The sequence below is a fragment of the Lepidochelys kempii genome, chromosome 3 (genome assembly GCF_965140265.1).
Source record: "Lepidochelys kempii isolate rLepKem1 chromosome 3, rLepKem1.hap2, whole genome shotgun sequence".
Classification (NCBI taxonomy): Eukaryota; Metazoa; Chordata; order Testudines; family Cheloniidae; genus Lepidochelys; species Lepidochelys kempii.
The window spans coordinates 169,981,324-170,008,507 of NC_133258.1; the positions used below are offsets into that span (position 1 = coordinate 169,981,324).

At 40.4% G+C, this 27,184-nt stretch overlaps 1 protein-coding gene across 6 annotated transcripts in view; it reads left to right on the forward strand.

The window, feature by feature from the left end:
• Nucleotides 1-27,184, forward strand: part of EML4 (EMAP like 4) — a 257,731-nt gene that overhangs the window by 169,161 nt on the left and 61,386 nt on the right. For 3 of the 6 annotated variants that reach the window (XM_073339049.1, XM_073339047.1, XM_073339050.1), the window contains 3 exons: nt 1,525-1,550; nt 2,013-2,045; nt 23,039-23,162. In XM_073339049.1, coding sequence (XP_073195150.1) covers nt 1,525-1,550; nt 2,013-2,045; nt 23,039-23,162 — 183 coding nt within the window. Of the gene's footprint in view, nt 1-1,524; nt 1,551-2,012; nt 2,046-3,331; nt 3,443-23,038; nt 23,163-27,184 lie in introns of those variants that run through there. The other 3 variants (XM_073339048.1, XM_073339051.1, XM_073339052.1) reach the window with 2 other exon arrangements.

The window sequence follows — 27,184 nt, forward strand, 5'->3', positions numbered from 1 at the left end:
CAGAGGGCAGCATTTTGCTTATTGCATTTAAGATTATTAATTAGGGGAAGTTGCAAAGGCCCAAAATGCATCAGAACCAACCCATTTTCTGTGTGAGGAAACAGGGATCCAGCCCTAACTTGGGTCCTGGATAAAAATCGCTTTATACATGCTTTGGACTCTAGACCCAGATTTTGAATTTTGTTTATTAGGAACAGTTTTAAAGCCAGTGTCATGCTATATATCATCCCAATAAAATAGCAGGAAGTAGAGCAACTGTCACCTTAGCCAGTTGTCTTAAATCAGAACTGGGAATCCAAGTCTGGACTCTGCCATTTGGCAGCCAGAATAAGGGTGATTGAACCAGCAGTCAGTGAGAACTCTATATATGTGTATGTTTGACTGTCTATCACTGTTATAGATGTTTGACCTCCATACAAGTATTTGACCTCCATTTTGCTACTCAGCTTCAAGTCAGTTGACAGTTTTCGTGAAATAAGTGCTCTTTAACAAGCAAGACACCTTTAAGAGGAGGTTATTATAAGGAAATTTAAGTTTTCCTCCCATCTTCTGAAAAAAATTGAGGGTTTTTTTTTTTCATGCATGGCGCTTCCTTGAGTGTAGTCTAACAAGTCAGCACTTACGAAAACTTATTTTGTGTCCCCCTCAGCAGACCTAGTACTGTTTATCTAGGGATCCTGTGAGGGATTGTGGTAAAGTTGACTTGCAGTGAGACATAGTATTAGCATCACGTTTTCTGATATTAATAGTCACACTGATACAAGCTCCTGGATAATTATTCAAAAGAACTTATAATCATTATGTGCTAGTCACCTCATGCTTGATTTTTCACAGGTGCTGAGAACCTTGAATGCAAGCTAAATGTGCTCTTCAGCTCCAAAAATTAGGCTTTTTATGGTTTTGTTTTGTTTTGTTTTTTGCTATCTAAAAGCCAGTTTCCCATATACAAATGCTAATATGATTTTAGTATTTTATTAGTATTATTTATTTGTACTGCAGTAGCTCCTAGGAACCTCAGTTATGCTAGTCACACAACAAACATAGAACAAAAAGATTGTAAGCCCTTTGGGGATAGGGACTATCAAAGTATAAGACAAGAGACAAAAGTTGGGGGTTTTACTGTATTGGTTAGGATTGGTTATCTAACATCTTATCCCCAAGTTTTCATAGGAACATAAGAACTTTCATATTGGATCAGACCTATGATCCATCTAGGTCAGTATCATGCCTCCAACAGTGGCCAGGACTAGAGCTTCAGGGAGAGTGTACAGAAGAGGCTTCTGGCAGTCAGAGGTTTAGAGTCACCCTGAGAATGGGGTTAACATTCTTGACCATCTTGGCCAACAGCCATTGATACGCCTATCCTCCATGAACTTATATAGTTCTTTTTGTGAATCCAGGTTTTTGGTGGTTGTTTTTTTGAAGAGGTGGTAAGACTTAGCATAATGTGGGACTGTACAGAAGCTAGGTAGTATTAGTATTATAACTAATACACTAATTCTATATTTTGTGATTTTTCCCCAGACACAAAGATGTCATTGTCAGCCAAGGTAAGTGAAAACATTTGTTTCTAAATATTGGGGTAATTGGAGAGATTTAATGTTGCTAATTGAATATTATCCCAATGGAAACAACCAAGTCATTATGAAATATCTTTATGAAGCACTGATTTAGAATTTACATAATGGTAATAGTTACTCCAAGGGTTAATTCAGTTGATTGTTGCTAAAAGATCTAGTGCCCGATGCAAAGCTCTTTGAAATCAGTGGGAGGTTTTTTTGTGACCTCAGGGCCCTGCGGAAGAGGAATATTTTGTATTGCTTTTGTAAAACACAGAAATATAAGAAGTGGTTAATTATTTCATATATATATATATATATATATAATAAAAATATGCTTGCTTGTTTAAAAATAAAATAGAAAACATTGCCCTTGTGTAACATAGTTTTCACGCCAGGGAGGTGGGACTTCAGAAATAGTTTTAAGTTATTTTATTTCTGTCCCATAACCAGCAAAAATGTCAACCCGTGAAAAAAACAGCCAAGGTAAGAATTAAGCTATGCCAGTTGGTTGCTTTCTAATTTAACTCCTTTTCATGGATCTTTTATTTGGCCTTTCACCATCACAGGATCAGTGCATGAATGATCCTTTAAATTTGGACTGTGCAATTCAGTAAACACTTCATTTTTTATAATTGAACTGAGTTTAAAAAAATTACACACTGTTTATTTCTTGGAGATTTCTTGGGGAGTTAAAAGTAAATTACTATATACTTTATCCTGTCTGTTGAGAGAGGAATATGAATACATGAGGGGTAAGGGGTCTAAAAGTCTTGCATTGTTGCCTAATGTACCACAATATCAAGAAGTGCCAGCTAAAAGATCTCTTCACTTCAGTTTTCTGTCTTGCCAATATTACAGCAGATGAATGCTGATTGGTTGATAGTGGAGACTGAAGGTTTAAAATATTCTCCTATGGCAAAAAAAAAAAAAATCTTCTCTTCTAAAGCATATTTCTTTTGCATCAACAAATTTTGCATTCTGTGTCTATCTGCTGCTGCTGGCTTGTTTGGATAGAAAAAAAAATCTTTCTCAAAATGATGGAATCTGTTGAAATCTACTGACAATAAAGAAAATTCATTGCTGTGTCTCAACATCACTCTGTTTTGATCACGTGGAACCTGAAGCATGCAGCTCAAAATCTGGAGCATGTTTCCTCAGTGCATGCTATTCACAGCTGTGTAGCGAGTCTCTCTTCCCTTTTAAATCCCTCTTCTTTGCTGTTGTATTAACAAATCTGCAGTGTACACATTCTGTGCTGTAAGACTGTTGATATTTTTGGTTTCCCTTTGCACTGCCCTTAGCTTTTCTATATTTCAAATGGACAAAAGCAAAATTAACTGGAAATTCTCATACTTGTTCTCATTATTATGAGATCAAAACAAGCTTTAATCAAAGTGCCTTTTCTTAATTTTAAAATTTACTGAAGAATATGTATTAATCTTTTTAACTGATTCCAACTTATCAAAAATCTCCTATTAAAACAATATGAACAACTTTGACACAAAGGCTTCATAAAAGAGCAGGCAGGAAATACTTCATGACAGTATGAAGCACCAGCCCAGATTCAACAGTCACTGAGAATGAATGCCTCTTGTGGTTACAGTGATGATGCTTCTAAAGGCAAAATATTCGCTAATGGGGTTTATTGTACAGAAGTGGTTCTAATCTGTATGTAATTTCAGTTGTGACAAAGCTTTCCAAAAAGGAATCACATCTTTGGCAAACACAACTTACAGTGCAATGATACACTCTGCAAGTATCCTTACATTTTTATTTCTTTCTTCCTGGTGTCCTCCCATGTAACCTGAGACTGGACTCACCTTCACCCATCTCATCCTGGCAAATGACACATCCCAGCAGCTCTAAATTCTGTGAAACAAGTTGGTAGAGGTCATATAAGTACCTAGATAGATGGAAAATGGTTTAATTAATGTGTGTGTGATCTGGGCTTTCACAAAATGAGGAGAGCCTACCTAGATAACTTTGAGGAGTGGAGCAATATGTTGCATTGGTATGGAGCAGAATCAAAGGAATACCAGAGACATATGATTCAACTGACATTGGTCCTGTCTGTAGTGGAGGGGGGAAAAGCATCTTATTAGAAAACGTGTTCACTAACATCTTTAAAATAGCAGTGTTAAAGACAGTTCTGCCTTTAATGTGCCCTAGGACAGCTGTCATTTTAAATGTTGTATCTGATTGGGGTAAACCATAGAGGACCCCCCACTGAGGTTAACTATGACCAGACAGCACATTTTTAAACACAACCTAGACAAAGACAAGTTAAATGCCCAAGTTGTGTTTAACCTCACGTTAGTTAACGACATTTTCTAATGGTTTTTTTTTTTTTCTCCATGTGGATCTACCCACTGTGAAACAGACCTCTTAGTTACAATGTACTATGCAGGGCTGGTTTTTTCTACACAGAGAGGTGTACTTCCTTGTGTGCGCTAATAGGCCCGTGTGGACTCTGGTGGTGTGCACTAAAAGCTCCATTAGTCTGGACAACTGCCCCCATAAGTATCACTATCCCAATTGACTCCTCCGGCTGTCTGACCAGAAAGGCCAAGGTTTTCGCAGGAAGCAGTGCACTATTTTCAGAGGTAGTTCCTCCACTTCAGGACTGAGACACCCTTGGCAGAATGGGGTTGGGGAAGCCTGTGCTGCTTCTGTCTGTGCTGTCCTTGTTTTGTTGTGCCTCGACTAGGTGCAGCTCTAGTGGGAGTGGGGCTCTGGTTGTTCTAAGCCACGTTTGTGCCTTCATAATCCTGGGCTGTTCTGGGGCCTGAAGAGGTACCTGGCACAATGTATTGCTCGGGATCTGTCTAAGGGTACATCTACACTTAGTGTGTGTGTAGACTATGGACGCTGCATGCCCACCGAGCCTGGGTGTAAATAGCAGTGTATACGTTGAGGCATGGCATAGGTGAGTAGGGTGCCATACGCGCTGGAAACCCTACGGTGTATATCCTACACAGGTTCTCTGCATGCCCAAGCAGTGCCTCTCCGCTCCAGTTTTTAGCAGTGTTGTCCCCTGCTGTGTCCCCCTGCCAGAGCTCTTCCCCACTGCCTCCCTGCTGTCAGAGCCTTTCATTGCGGTATGTAGCTACACATGAAGTGCCTTTACTCTACACGCCACCATAAGTGTAAATATAGCCTATGTTACAGCAACCTCTTTGGTCTAGCTTATGGGCTGCAGTGCTCCCTGGAATGCCCCCAGCACTCCATGCTGTCACCGCACCCCAACACACCTTTCCTGCCCCGTGTGCCCTCTCTGCTAGGGCTTGTGAGGGGATCCTATCGGGTTTTCAGAGCTTATGCCACTCTGGCTTTTACACCCTGTGTAAAGGAGACACCACAAGGGTGTGTCTCCGTGACTGGCAGTCCAACACCTTTAGGAAGAGTAAAAATTCTCTATAAAAAAATCTATGCAAATGTAAGTAGTTTCTTTCTATTATATATTGGAACCTAGCTCTTAAAGATAACCTCCAAAAGAACAAACATTATTACATTTTGTTTGTGCGCCCCCTTTGATTTTTAGAAACATTAGAGTCTGGTGTGTCATTTTTCTCCCATGAATTTTGTGAAGACTTTCAGCTTAATAGCTTTTAACTTAAGCCAAGAGTTTTAAACAGTCTGAGTAAAAATATCTTTCCTGTCACTGACCGAGGTTCCTGAAGCTTGTCAATTCTTCTGCTAGTTTTCTAGGTATCTGTAGAATCTCCAGGAAAAAAAAACAGGGGGAGATGAGGCTCGATATTTTAATATAAAAAAGCAGTGGTGGGGGGGGGGGAAACCCTTCAAACATCAAACCAAATCCCCCACTAAATAAATAAAAATCATTCAGGTGTCCGTTTATACTTATAAGTAAGTAAAAAGCAAGCAGGCACATTCAACCCCTCCCCTCCGCACACACACATACACCTTCTTTCACAGGTCAGCGTGAAATGATCCTGCAAGGTGCTGAGCACTCTGTCCCTGGTCCAGCTAAGCATATAGTACCTGTCTTACTTTAGCTCACTTGGAGTACTCACAGGCTTAAAGAAGACTCAAACTGTAATTTGGACTGAGATGAATTAATAAACCTTAGCAGCCTTAAACAGAGGAAGCAGTGCCAATTAAGGGCCTGATCCCCCTACCATTAAAGTCAACGAGTTTTTCCATTGGCCTTTAGTGGAATTTGGATCAGGCCCCAAGAGAAGAAATCAAATACACACTGAGATACTGATGATTGCTGTTGTGTAAGAATATTCTTTCATGACACAGCTGGATGAAAAATGACACCCTGGTGCTGCTTGGCACGCCCTGGAATTATTCTAGTATATATTTTTGGCTCAATCCGTTATGATGGTCCATTGGAATCCTATAATTATTGAGAAGTAGATTATAAGTGGTTCAAGATTCAATACCTGATTGTAGTAGAAAGTCACAAGGTAAGCTTCTTACACTTTTACATCTTAGCACTACATTTCTCTAGCATCAGGAGTTCCATTATTTTGTGAAAACATTCTTTTCCATTGACGTTATCTCCTAATTATAAAAGTGCAAGGTTTGAGGTAATGACTGCTACAAGAGAGAAGAGTTAATCTAAATGAGTCCCTGAAGGAACAGCACCTTTGTCTGCAGCATGAGATTCCTAGCATGGAAAATATGTTTCTTCCCCTTTAAAAATGGTTAAATGTTGAAAAAAAGCTCATCAAATATACATTTTGAAAAATTGTTTTACTCTTAGAATCTGCAGGATGAGTAAACTTGTCCTGAAGGGCCTAAACTGAGAGACTGATTCTGTTTCTACCTCCATACCCTCCAGAGTGTGAGCTCTGATTTCTCTTTCCCTGTCTAGTTCATAGACTTATCTTGCTATCCTTTCTATCAAAAAGAAAAAGGAAAAAAAATCTGGTGTTCTCTAAAGCCTGTCACCACCCCATGAATGACCAAAACAGAGCCCCTTCAGTGGACAGAGATCTTCAGGTCTCTGCAAAACTTACCTTTCTCCCTGCATTGCTCTCGCCTCTGTGTTGCACTGATGTCTCAGTGCAGAAAATACTAACTTGAGTTTCTGAATGGTCTTAGTGTGTAGCACCATACAGAGCACAGTCTAACAGTTTAATTTTAACATGAGCAAGGCATAGATAATTGTATCAGGGTTCTGCATTCCTGCTGGAGCAGATGGGAAAAAATAATGCACTCGTGGCCATAGCTGCTGCATGAGCATTCTGTTGAGTAGCCCTGGGTGTAATATCTCGCCTAAGCTATCACCTGTTACAGATAGTGGCCATGCTCCCTCTATTATCACTAACCCCACCAACATTACCTCTGTATTCTCTGAGTTGAGTTGCTGCCAGTTAGCCCTCAGCCAAGTCCTGAGCTTTCCTAGACCCGAGCTGGGACAGACATGATAAAGACAAGAATGATTCAGCAATGATGATAGCATTTAATTAATATTAGACCCTTAAATATTATTTTTTGCCTGCTCCAAGAATTTTTTTCTCCTTTTGCTTCATTAATCCTTGTAAACCAAGTTCATAGAACAAATTCCAGTGGTGGAAGGCATGTGGCCTGTGAAATCCAACAAAAGCATGTGTGAATTATGCAGGTGCTTACCACAGGCCCTTAGCTAAAGTTGTTCTATTAAGTTCTTTACCAGCAGGTGTTTATAATCACCTAGCAAAAACCTGCATTTTCTTATTCAGCAGAGATGTGATTTTAAGTATTAACCATAAAGTATTCATATTTATACACCCAGAAGGATGGAGCATGGTGCCAAAGGCGCTGTTTATCTTAAAGAAGATAAAACTAACTTTTTTTCATTGGGATGCCAGAGTTCTTTTTTAGACTATAAAGTCTAAAGTGATAGCAGCTCTGTGCATGACTCACTTTATAAAAAGTACAATCCCTCAAGACATTTTTGGATGGCAATAAATTAAATACCATATGTGAAAGAATTAATGAAAAACACACAGTACATTCCTAATTTTGTTATTTTTAGTAATCTTCAGTGCTTCATTAATTCCTAATACTTTTCTTTCCTGTTTGTCTTTATAATCGTTTTACCTTCGTGCAGATTGTGGACTCAGTCTTGGAGCTCATACAGGCAAAACTCGATGTTAGTGTGACTCATGCCTAAGGGAGCCTCCAGGCCCAATTCACCATTTCACCATCAGATACATAGAATCATAGAATTGTAGGGCTGATTATCTGATTTTGTCCCTGCGCATGTTTGTGCTGTTCTTTTGTACTCATCCTTAACAATTTGTCTGTGTTTCCACTTTATTTTTGGTAGGATTTCTTTTTGATTTTCAGGTCATTTAAAGGTTGTTGCAGTCGTATTGGCCACTTACTATTCCTCTTATCTTTCCTTGGGATAATTTGCTGTTGTACCTTAAATATTCTCTTTGAGAAGCTGCCACCTCTCCTGAACTCCTTTATCCCTTTATTTTTTTTCCCATGGGACCTTACCTGTCAGTTCCCTCAGTTTCTTAAAGTTTGCTTTGTGGTTTTTTGAAGTCCATTGTCCTTATTTTGCTGCTCTCTCTCTCATTTTCTGTAGAAACTTGAAGTCTGTTATTTCATTATCACTTTTTTACCTAAGTTGCCTTCCTTCTTCAGATTTGCAACTAATTTCTCTCTATTAATCAGAATCAAGTCTAAAATAACTGCTGCCGTGGTTTTCCTCCATCTTCTGAAATAACAGGCTGTCCCCAACACATTCCAAGAACATGCTGGACATTCTGTGTTTTGCCATTTTACTTTTCCAGCAGATATCTGGGTAGTTAGTCCCCCCACTACTGCCAGGTCTTGTGTTTTGGATATTATGGTTATTTGTTTTATAAATGCTTCATTCACCTCCTCCCCCTGGTTTGGTGGTCTGTATTAGACACCTACCATAATGTTGCCCCAGTTTTCCCCCTTTTATCTTCAGCCAGAGCCTTTCAACGGGTATGCTTTCACCCCCTTCTGGACCTCAGAACAAGTGTATACATTCTTAACATATAATGCAACACCTCCTCCCTGCCTGTTCTTCCTGAACAGGTTATCCCTCTCTGTACAGATATTCCATTCATGAGATTGATCTCACCAAGTAAGTCTTTGTGGTGCCAGTTAAGTCATAATTTGCTTGTGTACTAAGACTTCCAGTTTTTCCTGTTCATTCCCGATATGCCTTGCATTTGTATGTAGACATCTAAGCTGCTGAGCAGATTGTATTCCCTCTTATTAGTTTTATACCCTATTATAATTTTGCATCCTGACCACCTTTCCAACTTCCAGCCCTTTGTCAAAATCATCTTTTTTTTATACTTGCTTGTGGGATTTTCTCACCTGCCCCCTTAGGTTATGTCTACACTTCAATTAAAAACCCGTAGTTGGCCTGTACCGGCAGGCTCAGGCTAAGGTGCTGTTTAATTGCAATGTAGACATTTGGGCTGGGACTGGAGCCCTGGTTCTAGGACCCTGCAAGGTGGGAGGGTCCCAGAGCTCGGGGTGCAGCCTGAGCCCAAATGTCCACACCGCAATTAAGCAGTCCATAAGCCAAGTCCTGTGAGCCCGAGTCAGCTGGCATAGGCCAGCAATGGTTGTCTAATTGCAATGTAGACATAACTATAAAGTCTAGTTGAAAGCCCTCCTCACTAGGTTGGTGAGTTTAAAGCCCTCACTAGGTCCTTTATCAGGTAGATCCAATGTTGAAGTCACTTGTGTATCTGAGGGTGCAGTTGGACCCTTTCTGTTTCTTTGTATGTTTTATTTTTTGCTACCTTTCTGTTCTCTTAAATGTCACACGCACGCACAGATACTAAGGGAATCAATGAGTTTTGCCATTGGCTCCAGTGGAGCCAGAATTTCATTTGTTAAGCGGGTAGCTAGCACTAGATGTACTGAGCTTGTGAAATATATACATTCAACATTCATTCCTCTTGATTTTAGCTATAAAACAACAGAATTTATTCCAGAGCAACTGCTGGTTGCTTTCTGCTATTTCACAGCGGTATGTAATGGAATTGTTACTTGTCTATCAGTAGCTCCCTCTGCCAGCTGATTCTTGTGTGAGGAAACAAAGTTTTATACTTACATTTAATATTATTACATTTACATTACAGTAAAACTATTAACCTTTAAACATCCCTTATGTGCTCTTTATAGAATGAAGTCATTACACATCAATTTATTTGTTTTAAGGCAGATTTGGACTGCCTGGGTGGCACTTTGACAACGTTTTAAAATAATAAAATTACACTTTTACTGTCAAATTCTTCCACAGTGAAAAACTGCATCCACATTTTAGCTTTTTGTTTCTTTGTTTTTTGTTTTGTAATATAAAAATGTTATGGTCTAATGATCGTAGTGGTTTGGCTGATGGCAGGTTGTGCTGTGATGCAGGAAGTATATCTAACTGGAAACTAGTTTCAAGCTCTGCTCCCCAGCATAGTGTGTATATTCCACTCTTGGATGTAAGGCTGAAGGGAGGGAAAGCTGTTGGGAAAGAGGCTAGCATTAAGGAAAGAATCATTTCATGGAATGAAAATGCTGGAATCTCTCTTCCCCCTGGCCAAAACCCCTACCGGGAGGTGGTCATAGACAACTCCATATGAGGACAAAGTAATAGGTTGCTGAATCAAATTAACTATAGATTTCTGTAGTACATAGCTGAGCTGTTTTTAATTTTACAATTGTTCTTTTAGTTTGTAAATGTCAGGATTAGCTTAAAAACAAGTCAAAGTACAGTATATATGATGTAAACAAGTGGGGGTTGAGCCATGTGCCCTATGTCTTTTGATGTCTTAACATTTTACCGTTTACTTAGTAGACCATATACAGCAGTGAGATGACAGAGTGAGGAGCAAACCCAGACCCCTTCCCCACTTCTCTCTGTACCACCTTCCCGGGCCACTAGCGGCACCCTTGCCACCCCAAGAGCAGGGGCAAGGGGTGGCATCCTAGCCCCCTCCACCCTCCCGCCAGGAAAAGCATGGCACCCAGCATACCAACATCGGCCATTTTGTCACACCTGTTCTAATTAATCCGTCTCATCAGAGTGTTGTATTAAGGTGTAAAGTACTGATGCTTGTGGAACAGCTTGTCTTTCCTACTTTAACTCATTTCCAGCGTTCTCATTTTTAATGCTATGTACAATAGGGTTGACCAGGTAACTCCTTTTAGCAATAATAACAATGATGCAAATAATAGCATAATAACCTACTATGTAGGAACTGCATCTGCAACTGAATTACTGTGTGTACAGCTGAAAATGTATGCCTTAATTCCAGTGTATGTATATTCTTTTTTCTTCTCTGGTCCCTGATCATACCATTGTTGTTTTTCTTTTCCTTTTTTTTCTGTATTCGGGGCGGCATTTTCAAAGTAAAAAGAACAGGAGTACTTGTGGCACCTTAGAGACTAACAAATTTATTTGAGCATAAGCTTTCATGAGCTACAGCTCACTTCACTGGATGTATGTCAAAGTTCCTTCCCCACTCTGAACTCTAGGGTACAGATGTGGGGACCTGCATGAAAGACCCCCTAAGCTTATTCTTACCAGCTTAAGTTAAAAACTTCCCCAAGGTACAAACTTTGCCTTGTCCTTGAACCCTATGCTGCCACCGCCAAGCGTGTTAAACAAAGAACAGGGAAAGAGCCCACTTGGAGATGTCTTCCCCCAAAATATCCCCCCCCAAGTCCTACACCCCCTTTCCTGGGGAAGGCTTGATAACCATCCTCACCAAATTTGTACAGGTGAACACATTTTCAAAGTTCTGCACAAGGATTTAGTAAAGTCAATAGGAGTTGTCAAGATAAGTCTCTGCCACTTTAAAAAGTGTGTTTCTGCATAGAACCGTGAGTCAGAACATCCCTTGACTAGGTTGAAATACAGAATTGTCAGTTCTGTATCTATTGCCTTTATGGGTGATAGCGAAATTGTTTTTCTATTCAAAGTTCTTTAAAGTTTCTCCTCTTGTCTCTTCCTGATCACCTACTTTTCTGCTTTGCACTACCCTAGGAAATAGCTAGCTCTTCCTAGAGACTATTGGAAGAGGTGGTATGGAAAGAGAAGAAATGTTTGAGATAAATCTGAAATATCTCTTTGTACCCCAAAAATTGTTAAAACTTTAGGAGGAAACCAATAAATTTCAGTTTGTTCTTCACCATGCCAATTAAGCCATATAAATTAAAAGGGAGTTAAACTTCTGGTTTTTCTAGCTTGTATTTACAGGAATATGGCCCTGGGCAAATATTTTCTTTTTGAAAATGTTTTTGTTGATATGCTGCCATCATCTGTACTGTTTGAAAATATTTTGTATTAATTCTCTCATTGCCCTCAGGGTTATACCTAATGAAATGTTATGGTCTGACAGAAAGGGGGAAGCAAAGAAAATGCTGTGGTATCTTTTTTTCAAGGAGAGGCTTGGTCAAGTAATATTTGATTAATACATCTTGATTAAATACATTTAAAAGTGAATCCATAGAATAATCTGGAATATGCACAAAATACCAGCAAAGGCCAAAAATGCAGTGTCTTTCATATGGGAAATGAAGAGAGTTACTCTGTATCTGAGGATGCTGTAGACAACCTCCCTTCCCCAAAGCTCCACATTATTGCACTCCTCCTTTCTTGCTTCAGACGCAAACAATGCAAGGTACTCTCTTCCCCAGGGACTGAACATGCAGCTAGCGCCTGCTTTGCAATAGGGGAGTGAGAGGTGCCTGGAGTCATTTTGTACTTTCAGGACTAGCTAGCCAACCCATAAGCACGAAGAAAATTCAGTCTTTAAACAGGAATTTAAGTTCTCACTGTGAGTGTTTGTTTGTAAATGCCTGCAGACAATACTGTATTTGTATGTTAAATTATGGAAGCATGAACACAAGATTTTCATAAAAGGTTCATTTTTATTACCTTAACATCTGTGGATAGCCAGTATGGTTTTGTCTTTGTAAAGTGTACATGATAACAAGTATATTGAAAAAAATCAATTAAACATATGACTTGTTTGGAATAATTATCTAAACAGTTTGTCAGACCAGTTGCAGCCTGTGTCAACACAAAAATATAATTAATACATATCTCTGGTAAAATAAGTGCAGTTCTAGTCTGGCTACTTGGAAATAATTCTCATTGATGGTCCATGCTTTTGACAACTTTAAGCCAAATTCTCTACTGGTGTAAATGGGCAAAATTCCAGTGAGGTAAGTGGAGCTGCATCCATTTACACAAGCAGAGAATTTGGACCACTATTTTTATATTCATTTTGGCATTGTAGTTTTGATACTTGCTTTATTACAATGAAACTAAGTTGAGTCACTTTGTATTCTTGAGAAGGCAAAACTTGTATGCATGGGTTAATTTCCTTTGGACCCAGTAACTACTACTCATTACTTATAGGAATAATTGGTGCAATACTGCAAAATTATCATTTTCAGTGACCTATGCCCTTTGGTCACTTTTATGCTATCTTTCAGTTGTGTTCAGAATATTATGAAAATCTTGCTTCACTTGATTCCAGTGTTGGGAAGTTCTACTTTGGGGACTAAAGGCTGCTTGAAATTCAAGTTAAATGAATTCTTAATGTTTCAGACAGCTGACTGGAGTACATTAAAAGTGGCAAATGCATCATGAAATCATGTTCTTTGAAGTCAGAGGACTTAATAAATTTGGTTTACTGGAATCTACTTTGACTGCTAGTTAGACAACAAGAAAACAAAGTACTATAAATCAACAATAAAAGTTGTTGCTGATTAATAAAGTTAACTGCCTTAAATTAAATATGTCACACAAGCAGTAGAACAGCAGCTTTAACAACTCAAGTGTAACTAGCTCGTGATTCAGATATTCATGTACACTGATTCATCTGTCAGATTAGTCAAAGGATTTTGGTTTAGAATGAATAGAATACTTAAATTCAAGTATTCACCTCATCAAATGACTGAACAATCACCTCATAAAACAGGTGTGTCAAATTTGTTAGTATTATGATCTTTTTGTCATTTACATAGAGTAGGATCTTGAGGTACAGTCACTCCGTTTGAATGATCTATTTGCGTTCCTTAGCTGGTTAATAGATTTCTTTGTACACTGGTAAATGCAAATACAGTAAAAGCTGTATTATCCGGCACTTTGCCAACTGGAAAGCTCTATAAACTGCCATTTCTGATCTTCATTGAAAATCCAGTTTATAGTCCGGTTGGCGCGTGGATGGCAGTCTCCCTACCTGGCTCCGGATGGCTTCCCAGAAACGGTGACATGTCCCTGCTCTCTTAGGTGGAGGAACAGCCATGAGGGGTTCGGCGTGAGGGAGGAGGTGCGGGGCGCGGACTCTGGAAGGGTGTTTGGGTGTGGAAGGGGGCTCGGGACATGGGGTTGGGGCACAAAGGGAGGTGTGGGATGCCGTATCCGGGTGGTGGTCACCTCAGGCGGCTCCCCACAAGTGGTGATATTTCCCTGCGGGTGCTGCCCCAGCCAATGGGAACTGCCGAGCCAGCGCTCAGGTTGGGGCAGGGGCAGAGCACAGAGCTACGTAGCCGTGCCTCCAACTAGGAGCAGCAGGGACATGTCGCCACTTGCAGGGATCCGCCCGAGATGAGCGCTGCCCGGCTCTGGCACCCTGCACCCCCTCCTGCACCCCTACCCCGAACTCCCTTCCAGAGCCCACGCCCCGCACCTCCTCCCTCACTCCGAACCCCTCATGGCTGTTCATCCACTTAAGAGAGCCAGCAAGGAGAGCCTTACACCCCCTCCCACACCCAAACTCCCTCCCAGTTAATTAAGAGGAATGTTTTACTTATTGGCACACTCCATTTTCCCGACATGTCGGATAACAAAGCTTTTACTGTATTAAATTATGGTAAATGTAAATTTTGTCAGCCTGAAAGTGTTATAATTTCTGTTACGGTACTATGGTATTATTTATATAGTATCATAAATATGTGTGGTGCTTTACAGACAAATACAACGACAAGATCTTTCGGTAGTGAATTTGCAAGCTAAATTAATGCAGTTATTTAGTATGTTTTAAGATTTCATTGCTCTGTGATTTGTTAGAGGTCATGATGCCACAGAAGCTAGCATAGTGGTTCATCTTGGTTGTTAAGATCATAATTTTTCTTTTGTCTCAGTGACTGAGTTGGTCTTCCTTCAAGTCTAGTTAGGCTTGTCACAATATCTCCAGGTCTTGTAATTACTGGTGTTTTCAGGGCGCCAGTTTTATTCCACAGAATTTCAATCAATCCTAAGAATCCTTTGAATTCAGTAGGAGCTTCCTCAGGTCTGTATTCACTAGATAGGTGACTTTCCAGTTCTCAGACTTAGTTGTTTGGTTCTGGGAGGAAACCTTGACTAACTACACTTTATTTCTAACATTATTCATGCTCATTCTGTCTTTTTCATAACTGGAAATAGACTTTTTGTTGTTTCCAATCTTTGTTCTCTGACTGTAGTTTTATTATTTATTTTTTGTGTACACCTATGTAGTTTAAACCCTGAGAAAGATCTGGACCCTGTCCTCAGAGTTTACTATTTAAATTACACTTTTGGCTCTCGTCCTTGATTGCACATTTCTAGGTCTTGTGCATCTTCTAAAATGCTTTTGTATTAATCATAGAATATCAGGATTGGAAGAGACCTCGGGAGGTCATCTAGTCCAGCCCCCTGCTCAAAGCAGGGCCAATCCCCAATTTTTGCCCCAGATCCCTAAATGGCCCCCTCAAGGATTGAACTCACAACCCTGGGTTTAGCAGGCCAATGCTCAAACCACTGAGCTATTCTATGTTTCTATGTATCTATGTATGTATGTATGTATGTAGAATACTGAAATCTACTGCTGTTGCTACTATGAAATTATCTGCTCTCTCCTACCTTTCTTGTTCTCCAAGAAAAGAGTTTCTTTCAATTTGAAGTGAATGGACAACCTGTCATTGACTTCAATAAGAGCAGATCTGGGTCCACTGTTAGTACCCATAGTTGTACTATTTAAGTTTGTCACAATTATGTTATTTTTTACTTGACAATTCTGGGGATCATTAAATAAACCAGTGAATGAGAAAGGAATAAAATTTTAATAAAATAAATTGGACAGCTTCTGCAGTGAGCTGCTTTACACAGCCATGTGGTGCTCCCAACCCCCTCCTTCAAGGCACATTTCCAAATTCCTGTGTTCATAATACTGTCCCTTGTGAGGGAGCGTCTCTAAATTATAATCTTCTACAAACATATCTCTACATCTTTTCTCTTAAAGAAAAACAAATTAACTCTTATATATTAACAGCTATCTAATAATACATGCATTACTTTCTCAACCCACGTAGTACATTTCCATAAACCCAATGTGTCAGTTACCTAGAAAGGAGAGGTTACCAGCACATCATTCTCGAGTGAGTCTTTACCACTCAGTTTAGTCAAATACTCCTTCTCCGGGCAGGTTAACAAGTCTCTGTGTCTTTCAGGGTGTTAAATCTCCCACTCTGATTTTCTCAATATCAACTTTTCATTAGAGTCTGAGTTGTTCTCCTGTTTCTTGACAGTTTCTCCGTTGTGCGTTGATGATAAAGGATCAGTCAGATGGGAAATACCAGAGTCCATATCTACTGTCAGCGTGTTGGAACTTTCGTAAATCCCTTCAATAATGTCAAAATGTGTCCCATTGGTCTGTCTGTCAACTACATAAAACCTTGGATGCAGCTGTTCTTTGATGATAACCTTTTGGCCCCAAGTATTAGATTCCTCAGGCACACTCTCTCACCTGGGTTAAGAAATGGGAGATCCCATATGGGCCCTTTTGTCAAAATATTTCTGCTTCCACTTCTGATTTTCTTTCATCTTCCCTATGGTTTCATTGTTATGAGATTTCAGCAGGTTATCAGTAATTGGTAATTTAGATCTAATCCTTCTTCCTGCTAACAGCTGAGCTGGAGAAAAGCCATTCTCCAGAGGTGTACTTTGGTAAACCAGTAATGCTGCATACAAATCACCCCCACTGTCAAAAGTCTTTTCATAAGGTTCTTTGCTGTCTGTATAGACCTTTTCACAAGTCCATTTGATTGGGGGTATTTTAGACTTGATGTTTTGTGATTGAAAATCGCAATCTATGGCAAATTGCCTACAATCTGAACTGGAAAATTGCAGTCATAGAATCATAGAATATCAGGGTTGGAAGGGACCCCAGAAGGTCATCTAGTCCAACCCCCTGCTCGAAGCAGGACCAATTCCCAGTTAAATCATCCCAGCCAGGGCTTTGTCAAGCTTGACCTTAAAAACCTCTAAGGAAGGAGATTCTACCACCTCCCTAGGTAACGCATTCCAGTGTTTCACCACCCTCTTAGTGAAAAAGTTTTTCCTAATATCCAATCTAAACCTCCCCCACTGCAACTTGAGACCATTACTCCTCGTTCTGTCATCTGCTACCATTGAGAACAGTCTAGAGCCATCCTCTTTGGAACCCCCTTTCAGGTACTTGAAAGCAGCTATCAAATCCCCCCTCATTCTTCTCTTCTGCAGACTAAACAATCCCAGCTCCCTCAGCCTCTCCTCATAACTCATGTGTTCCAGACCCCTAATCATTTTTGTTGCCCTTCGCTGGACTCTCTCCAATTTATCCACATCCTTCTTGTAGTGTGGGGCCCAAAACTGGACACAATACTCCAGATGAGGCCTCACCAATGTCGAATAGAGGGGAATGATCACGTCCCTCGAACTGCTCGCTATGCCCCTACTTATACATCCCAAAATGCCATTGGCCTTCTTGGCAACAAGGGCACACTGCTGACTCATATCCAGCTTCTCATCCACTGTGACCCCTAGGTCCTTTTCCGCAGAACTGCTGCCTAGCCATTCGGCCCCTAGTCTGTAGCGGTGCATTGGATTCTTCCGTCCTGCACTTAGACCCTGCACTTATCCCTATTGAACCTCATCAGATTTCTTTTGGCCCAATCCTCCAATTTGTCTAGGTCCTTCTGTATCCTATCCCTCCCCTCCAGCGTATCTACCACTCCTCCCAGTTTAGTATCATCCGCAAATTTGCTGAGAGTGCAATCTACGCCATCCTCCAGATCATTTATGAAGATATTGAACAAAACCGGCCCCAGGACCGACTTGACACCGGCTGCCAACTAGACATGGAGCCATTGATCACTACCCGTTGAGCCCAACAATCTAGCCAGCTTTCTACCCACCTTATAGTGCATTCATCCAGCCCATACTTCCTTAACTTGCTGACAAGAATACTGTGGGAGACCGTGTCAAAAGCTTTGCTAAAGTCAAGAAACAATACATCCACTGCTTTCCCTTCATCCACAGAACCAGTAATCTCATCATAAAAGGCGATTAGATTAGTCAGGCATGACCTTCCCTTGGTGAATCCATGCTGGCTGTTCCTGATCATTTCCTCTCATGCAAATGCTTCAGGATTGATTCTTTGAGGACCTGCTCCATGATTTTTCCAGGGACTGAGGTGAGGCTGACTGGCCTGTAGTTCCCAGGATCCTCCTTCTTCCCTTTTTTAAAGATTGGCACTACATTAGCCTTTTTCCAGTCCATTATATCTAAGGACTTCATGTGGAATTCTATGTCTGGAGAAGATTCCCTTCATGCTCTCACTGACTTACTACTAGTACTGTGCAGTGTGCAAATGTCTGGAGACCAAGAATAATAATTTGTGACTACTAAATAATCCTTTGATTGCCAGTTAAATAAATCAATGCCAACCTACTCATAAGGCCTTTGTGTAAATGGATGAGGTTTCAGTGTCTGAAGGCTCATTGGAATTACAACCTTACTGCCCTTGGAAATCACTGCATCTATCACGGTAATTTCATGTCTGCAGTTCCAATAGTCTCTTATACTTGGACAGCAACTACTTATTTCTTTTATTATTAATTCTTTAATTATCACTTCTTTAAGGATTCCCAACGATTCCTCTTTCTCCATTTCCTCTCTTATTTGTTGCAGTTTCCTGTTAGCTATGGGAATTGACTTTACAATCAGATCTACATAGGCTTGCATCTCTGTCTATAAAGTCTTCTCTGGTTTCGTGGGAGCCACTGCTCTGAAAAATGCATCTTCAGTGAACATGAATTTACCATGCGCGTAAGTCACAACCAAATCATAGTTTTGCAGCTTTATCATCATTCTTTGAATCCTTATGGTATAGTCATTTAGCGGTTTTCTAAATAATGCTATCAGGCGCTTGTGGTCTGTTTCAATGTCCACAGTCTGTCCATAAATATACTTATTGAATCTCTCACAGGCAAACAAAATTCCTAAAAGTTCCTTTTCAATCTGTGCATATCTGGTTTCTGCCTCAAGTCAGTGATTTGGCTGCATATGCCACTGGTTGCCAGCAATCCTTATGCTTCTGTAAAATCACTGCACCTAACCCACACTGTGAAGCATGTGCTGAGATTTTAATAGGCTTTTCTGGTGCATAGAGCTTCAATAGTGGTTCTTGTATCAGTTGTTGTTTTAAACCTTCCCATGATTCCTCCTGTTCTGCATCCCAATACCATTCATTTTTATTCTCTAGGAGTTTTCTCAGAGTTGTTGCTTTGGTAGATCGATAGTTAACCATTCCCAGGAACCACTGGACATCTTTCTTTGACTGGGGACATGGCATCATTTCAATGGCTGAAATCTTCTTTGTATCAGGTTTTACACCTTGGTTGGAAATAATGTCCCCAACAAAAGTCAGTTCTGTAACCCCTAAAGCACATTTCTCTCTATTTAGTTTGAGGTTTGCATCTCTAGTTGCACCCAGGACTTCCCAAAGTCTACTATCATGCTCCTCTTTTGTTGAGTCACAGATGACGATGTCATTCATTGAGGTGTCAACGTCATTCATTGAGGTGTCAAGTCATTCATATGTTTTTAGATCATATGTATGGTTTTGTGGTACACTTCTGGTGCTGAAGCTATGCTGAAGGGTAACCATAAGAATCTATCTTCCAAATGGGGTTAAATGTGCATAGCTTTGAACTTTCTTCGGTTGATTTTAGCTGTCAAAACCCCGAGGATGCATTTGTTTTACTGAAATATCAAGTATTTGCAAATTGAACCATAATCTCTTTTCTGCTTGGTAGTTTTTAAATGTTCTCTTTTTATAGCCTTGTTGAGGTCTCTAGGATCTAAGCATATGCGTAGCTGGCCATCATGTTTCTCTATGATGACAAGGGAGCTCACCCATTCTGTTGGCTCCTCAATTTTTTGTATTACTTGCATTGCTTCCATCCTTGCAAGCTCAGCCTTGAGTTTATCACAGAATGCAAATGGCACCTTTCTACATGGATAGATAACTGGAGGGACCTGCTTGTTTATCCGGACTATATGTTCACCCTGCAAGCAAACCCAACCATTGAAACAGGTCATGATATTCCCAAAAGAGTGCCTCATAGCCAGGTTCAGTATGATCTTGTAGTGAGGGCACCCCTTTTACCAGACTGAGTTTCTCACATGCAGCCAGGCCTAAAATTGGTGTCACCTCCTTTGGCACTACAATGAAAGGGAACCTGTACGTTGTTTTTATGGTTGATGCTAGCAATGTACCTCTCTTTCACCCGTATATTTGTTCCAGAATAACCAGTTACTTGTATTTTTGTTGGTTCCAGTCTTGATTTTCTGTTGAGCCTCTGATAATCTTGTTCAGACAGAATATTAACCTGAGCTCCTGTGTCCAGTTTCAGTGGAATAATTGTTCCATTCTCTGTCATAGGCAGTATCCGAGCTCTCTCATCAGGCCTTATAGATCCGAGTACATCTATGAAAAACTCCTCAAGATTGTCTTTAACTGAATATACTTGACTTTTCTGCATTTGGGATCTACAGCATTTTGCAAAATGATTATTCTTCCCACATTTATGACAGAGTTTCCCAAAGGCAACACATTGTATGGGACCATGTTGTGATCCACATCTTCCACATAACCATCTGTACCCCGTCTTCTCCCTAGCAGTGGTTTTCATAGCAAGTGGTTTCACTCTTTGATTTGACCTATTCTGGCTATATTCTTTAGTACTTAGTACATGGATAACCCCTTCTCGATGAATTCAGCTCTTTGGCTTGTGCTTCTACTGCCCTGCGTACTTGGGGAGCCTTTTCTAAAATTAAATCCCCTTTAACGAGCAATCTCTCTCTTAACACATTGTCTTTAATGCCACAAATGATTCTGTCTCTGACCAGAGACTCTGGCCACTCAGCAAAGTCACAAGCATGGGCAGGACCGGCTGGGGGCTAGCCTCCCCCAACCAACGGTTCGCCCACTGCCTATGGTCACAGATTTTACTGAATTTCCTTAATTCTGTGACACATTGCTCTATGGTGTCATCAGTTTTTTGCATGCATGTGAAAAAATTGTGTCTCTCAAATGTTTCATTCTTTTTTGGCGTGCAGTGCTTCTCAAATTTAGTCAGTAAAAATATAAATACAGAAGAAATTTAACTTCATGCTTTCACCTTCTTTAAACTTAGTTATAAATATCCAGTGCTTCCTACCAAAAACATGCAAAAAGATAGATGATTTCCCTTTATCATTTTTCTCCTCTGCCGCTATGGCTGTTAAATACAATTGAAATCCCTGTCTGAATTATTTTCCAGTTCTCTACAACATTGCCTGACAATTGCAGACGGGAAGGAGGTTGCAACACATCCATTTTTTGGCTTCCACCAACCCCCTTCTTAAACTAGTCAAGCTACTGTTGTGCTCACGAAATAAAGTACATGCAAACGCTTCAGTGCCTGATGCTTCACCTGTTTCTCTGGTGCCTCCCTTTGTCTCTGCTTTCAGTTGAAAACACAGGAGTTAACTTCACAATCACTGCAGTTTCCTTCTCATTACTTCTGACACCTTGTAATGATCCTGGGGTTAATTAAATAGCAAACCAGTGGATGAGAAAGGAATAAAACTTTAATAAAACAAACTGGACAGCTTCTGAAGTGAGCTGCTAAACAGCCATGTGGTGTTCCCAACCCCAACCTTCAAGGTACATCTCCAAATTCCTCTGTTCATAATACTGTCCCTTAAGAGCGAGCATCTCTAAATTATAATCTTCTACAAACATCTCTACAAGAATATTCTACATTGCAATCTGAAAGGCAGTGACCTTGCCTCTCATCTTTAAGAATGATTTATAAACATTGCTTGGTCACTTAGAAACTCAAGACAAGCCTTTTATTTCTTACCAAGAGATTTTTAAAAATTAATCAAATATATTAATTTCGAATTGGCAATATTAATCAATTCAGATGTCATTATGCCACTTCTCAGTGCCATAGTGCTAATCCATCAACACTGAATAGCTGTGCTTCCACTCTTCCCCTATTTGTCAGCAAGCTGGTTCAACTGACTGCTGCAATCTCTGAGTTATCATATTAACTATTAGGATTTTCAAATATCATACTCAAAAACATCTGGGAGTTCTGCTGTTGGTGGAAGTTAAACTCTGTGGGGGTGGGTGGGTTTTTTGTTTATATCTAATCAAATTTGTATATTTAATACTGAAATATTACACTACATTTTTTAGTTTATGATCGTGATATTCACCATTGACATTAATTACTGTTAAAGAGGAAAGATACTGAAAATAGGCCGTAAATTGAACCATAATAAATAAATCATTTAGGTTAGGGCCTGTTTCTCAATTGCACTAGGGCCCCTGACACTGCTCTTAACACAGCCAGAGTGGTGTACAGTGCTTCATAGTGTAACTCAGAATCAGGTCCTTGATATATTTTAAACTTCATCAGAAATTGTAATTGGCACATTGTGTGGAAAGGACTCCACTGGGACCATGGCTTTACCTAGTGGTCACAGCAAGGGAACCTTGAAGCAGGATTACTGTCTGTTACTGACTCGCTGTGCCATCTTGGGCAAACCATTTAGCGTCTCTGTACATCAGTTCCTACATATGAAAAATGGTCCTCAAAGAGGAGCTGTGAGGCTTAATTCATTGTGTGGTAAAAGCATTCTGAGATCCGTTCATGAATACATGCTATGGAAGTGCACATTATTTGTCGCTGAGATATTTTCAATATAGTGATAGTACTGTTAGGAACAGTTTTCTATTCGTTTCTACTGAATGTTCAAATTATTTGAGTGATTTTAATGATGTTCACTTGACACACTTTTTTTAAAAAAATCTATTTTAAGATAGTGATGTTTGGTAAATATTGTTTGTGATAATTCAACTTCAGATTTTGTGATAACTTTGAAATTTGGTATCATGAGGTATTTGTATGTATAAAATGTTACATGCATAGTTTATCCAAAGAGTTACCACAAAGGCATTTATGGTAGCAGTAACTGTACATGCATATTGTGTAAGTATAATTTTTCAATACACAAATTTTACAGATCTTGTCCTTTATCAAACCCACATTTTGTAAGATAATAATCATAATACTGTAAATATATTCTTTGAGTCTCTCTTAGCTTAGTATTGAGGAATTCATTAAAATTGAACACAGAAAGTAAAATCATTGCAATTAATATTTTTTTGTTTCAACAGAGGGAGAGTATATTAAGATGTTCATGCGGGGTCGACCAATCACAATGTTCATTCCTTCTGATGTAGAAAATTATGATGACATTAGGACAGAACTGCCTCCTGAGAAGTTAAAACTGGAGTGGATGTATCCTTAAATATTTGCTTTTCCTCTTTTGTGATTTTTCTTTAAAAATCTAATCTCGTGTTTTTTCTTATAATTATGGAATTTGCTTAAATCAGAAAAATTAATTTTCCTTGACAAAACAGTTTTTTTAAGTTTACTGGCACTAAAGAGCCATAAAGATAGACTTCATAAATTTCCATGCACTGAGCAGTCACACCATATACTCCTGTATTTATTTTTTATTGGAACTAATTACATCTTTATTTTAACTAGGAAAAAAAGGAAAACTTCTCAAAATTGTTTCATTAGAATATTATTTCCAAAAAGCAAGATTTTGATTTCAGACACATTCACGTACACTCTTTGTAATGGACCATTGTGAGACTTTTTCTCTTGGTTTTTAGGAGGTTTTGATGAGGTGAAAGGTGCTGAATAAAACCCCTAAATCTTCTGCTATTTATCCACAAAGCAGGTAGAGAACGAGCCACAGAGTGAAAATTTCCCCATATTTGCACCACCAATGCACTTGAACCCTCAAATGAAGGGACTTGTCTCTAGGGGCTGGTCTGCATTATGAAATGGTATTGTGTTTGTATTTGATTGTGAGGAATGAAGTTAGGTGACATGATGCTGATCACAATTTTACATCAGTGTAAACTAGGACAGTTTATTTGCAGCATCATGGGGTTAGTCTGTTGTGGGAAATGATGCTGAACGTGATTTGTCCTGATCTGCACTGACTCACCCGTAAAAGTTGTGGTCAGCATTGTGTAAGCTAATTTGATTCTTCTCCATTGTATTCACATTGAGCAGACAAACTTCTAGGGCATACTTCAGTCCAATAATTGGTTGCTCTGCTGACAATGCCCAAACTACCAATCATGCTAGTGGCATTGATGATGTGAGCGACGGTCAGGTTGTCTGCTAGGGATCAAGATGAAAGGACCCTGTGTCCTAGTACTACTGTCTATAGACATTCTGTCATTAGATGTGTCATCTTAGCAAAGTAAATTAAAACTACTCATTCTTTCCTTTTGTCCTGCTGAGTAATAGATAGTGTAAAGGCTGAGAATATCAGTGCTTCGGAAAGGAGAAGCTGTGGAACCTACATCCACTGTAGCCGTGAGGTTATAAAGAGGGAGCAATCAAGTCCAGAGAGAGAGAAAGACACCATAGGGCAAGCAACCGAAGGAAGGGGCACCAGACTGGTTGAGAGCTAATCCCCAGATGAACCACAAAGAGGCACCCCCCAGCGGATGAGTAGAGAAATTTGTACCAGTGCCTCTAAGAGGCAAAGCTTCCCCACTTGCAACCACCAATTCTGTGTATAACAAAAAAGAAAACCATTAGCAAGGGGGGAGAGAACAGCATTAATTTTGGGAAAACACAGCAACAATGATTCAAAAGTATGCAAACAATAAGTAAACCCACACACACACACAGTATTTGGGGGCAGTGTTCTTTGCATCAGTTTCCAATCTTGCTGAGAGAAAGTCCAGTGGACAAATATCTCTTTAACCCACCACTCCCTTTTCCCTCCACTGTTTTATCTGCCAAAATTTGTAGCTTTCCACTGATAGCTTCTGCTGTAAAACACCTGTTTACACCATCAGGGTTCAATGCCCGATCTGCTAAGTCCCTAACGGTGTTCTCGGTCAGTGATTCCCAAACTTTAACAACCTATGAACCCCTTTCACTAAAATGTCAAGCCTCGTGAACCCCCTCCTAAAAATGAATATTTCCAGGGATTTTCTCCTTTACCTGAGTATAAATTATAAAAGCAGTGATCTTGGAAATATAAAATTTGTTTTTATGGCATACTTATTACACACTATTTATTATTTATCATTACAGTATTTTATTACATTATGAAAACAGCAACACTCTTCCAAGATCTCACTTTCGTAGCTTGTATCACTTTGAATAATCCTGTTATAAGACAAGGATTCTATGTTTCAGCAAGGAGTATCAGATGTGAAACAGTATGAAAGTATTTAAGAAGCCAACTCAGAGTTCCTCCTACACAAGCGTTCAGGTCTTGAGCAGTCCAGGCAAACAACGCAGGTTACAACAAAGCTTAAACTTGTTCTTCATAATAATTTTAAAAACAATACTAGCTGCCTATTTAATTTTAAAAACAGCAAAAAATATCCACCTCCCTTTCTATTTCTTATAAGGAGTCTTGATGTTTAAATCTCCTTACTGCGATAGATATGCTTGCTTTGATCTGCTTGGAAGTCCCAAGGGAGAGCTCTGTCCGCCATTAGGGAATTTTTTCCCGAGAACCCCCTGTAACATTTTGCGAATCCCCAGGGATTCACGAACCCCAGTTTGGGAACCACTGGTCTAGGTTGAACATGCAAAGGTGTCAATCCAAATAAACCTTTATCATTATGCTCCTTTACTACACTTGACAACAAAGATCTACTCTTCCCCAAGAAACTGCATTTAGAACACAACTCTTCATACTGTGGTAAAGAGATAATGTTATGATTGGTCTGTCACCATCAATTCTGGAAGTTCGCTGCTAGTCACTTCCCTATTGTTAGGATTTTCACTAATGCCATCAACAGACAAAATTTCCCTTATCTGTTAATTTCCTTTCCCCATCTCTAGCTGTCTGGTTGGACAAAATACTGTTGCTGGGAATGTTTGATATACTGTGGCAAAGTAAATTTAATGGGTAAAGACATTTGTCTTTTAGTTTTCATAATTTAGCAACCTCATCTAAACAGTATGCCTGTCCACTAGGAAGAGAGCTCAGGCTGCCAGTTCACCTCTCTCCTCCTAAGGTACAGCCACAGTTGTTATCCAGCCTAGCAGCCCTCTGGTTTTATTTTTTTAAGGAAGGGCTCATGGTAGGGCATTCTCTGTGCAGGACCTTTGACTATGAATTTCACTTCCTGCCTGCTTAGTTGAGCAGAGCCCATTTTTGGAGGCTTTCAGGGCAACACTGGAAGAGTTTCTTAAGGTACATCTACACTGCAATTATAGGCGCCGATTTCGTGGGTGCTCCAGGGCTGGAGCACCCATGGGGGTGTTCTGCACCCACCAGCAGCTCCCCGCCCTGCCCCCCAGCTCACCTCCGCCTCCTCTCCTGAGTGCACTGCGTCCCGCTTCTCGCCCCTCCCTCCCAGTGCTTGCCGCCACGAAACAGCTGTCTCACGCGGCAAGTGCTGGGAGGGAGGGGGGGAGGGGGAACGCAGTGTGCTCAGGGAATAGGCGGGGCTGGCATGGAGATTTGGGGAGGGGTCCGATGGGGCCGGGAGGGAGCAAAGTTGGGGTGGGACTTTGGGGAAGGGGTTGGAATAGGGGCAGGGAACGGGCGGGGAAGGGGTGGAGTTGGGGCAGGGCCAGGGCAGGGGGGGTGTGAACACCCACCGGTGCCAGGGAAAGTTGGCGCCTATGACTGCAATAAAAAAATAGCAGTACCAAGTTTCAGAGACCGAGTCAATTCACTCAGGCGCAAGTGGCTTTGGCTGTGGGGCTAAAAATTGCAGTGTAGATATACAGGCTCAGGCTGGAGCCCAGTCTCTGAGGCTACATCTACACTACAGCCGGGATCAACGCTCTGAGATCGATCCACCAGTGGTCGATTTAGCAGGTCTAGTGAAGACCCACCAAATCGACAGCAGATCGCTCCCTAGTCGACCCCTGTACTCTACCCCCGACGAGAAGATAAGGTAAGTAGACAGGAGAGTTTCTGCCGTTGACCCCTTGCGGCGTAGACCCCATGGTAACTCAACCTAAGGTACGTCGATTCCAGCAGCGTTACTCATGTAGCTGGAGTTGTGTAGCATAGGTAGACCTACCATGGTAGTGGAGATGTAGCCTGAGACTCACCTCTGGGTTTCCCAAGCCTGAACATCTACACTGCAATTTTTAGCCTGACAGTCCAAGCCCTGACAGCCCAAGTCAGCTCACCTGGGCTAGCTATGGCTGTGCCATGGGTCTTTTATTGCAGTGTATTCTCCCTACTTTCCTGTGGGATACCAGGTGCTGAGGTGGGAAGTTGTCATTGACAGCAGGGTGATAGTGGGGAA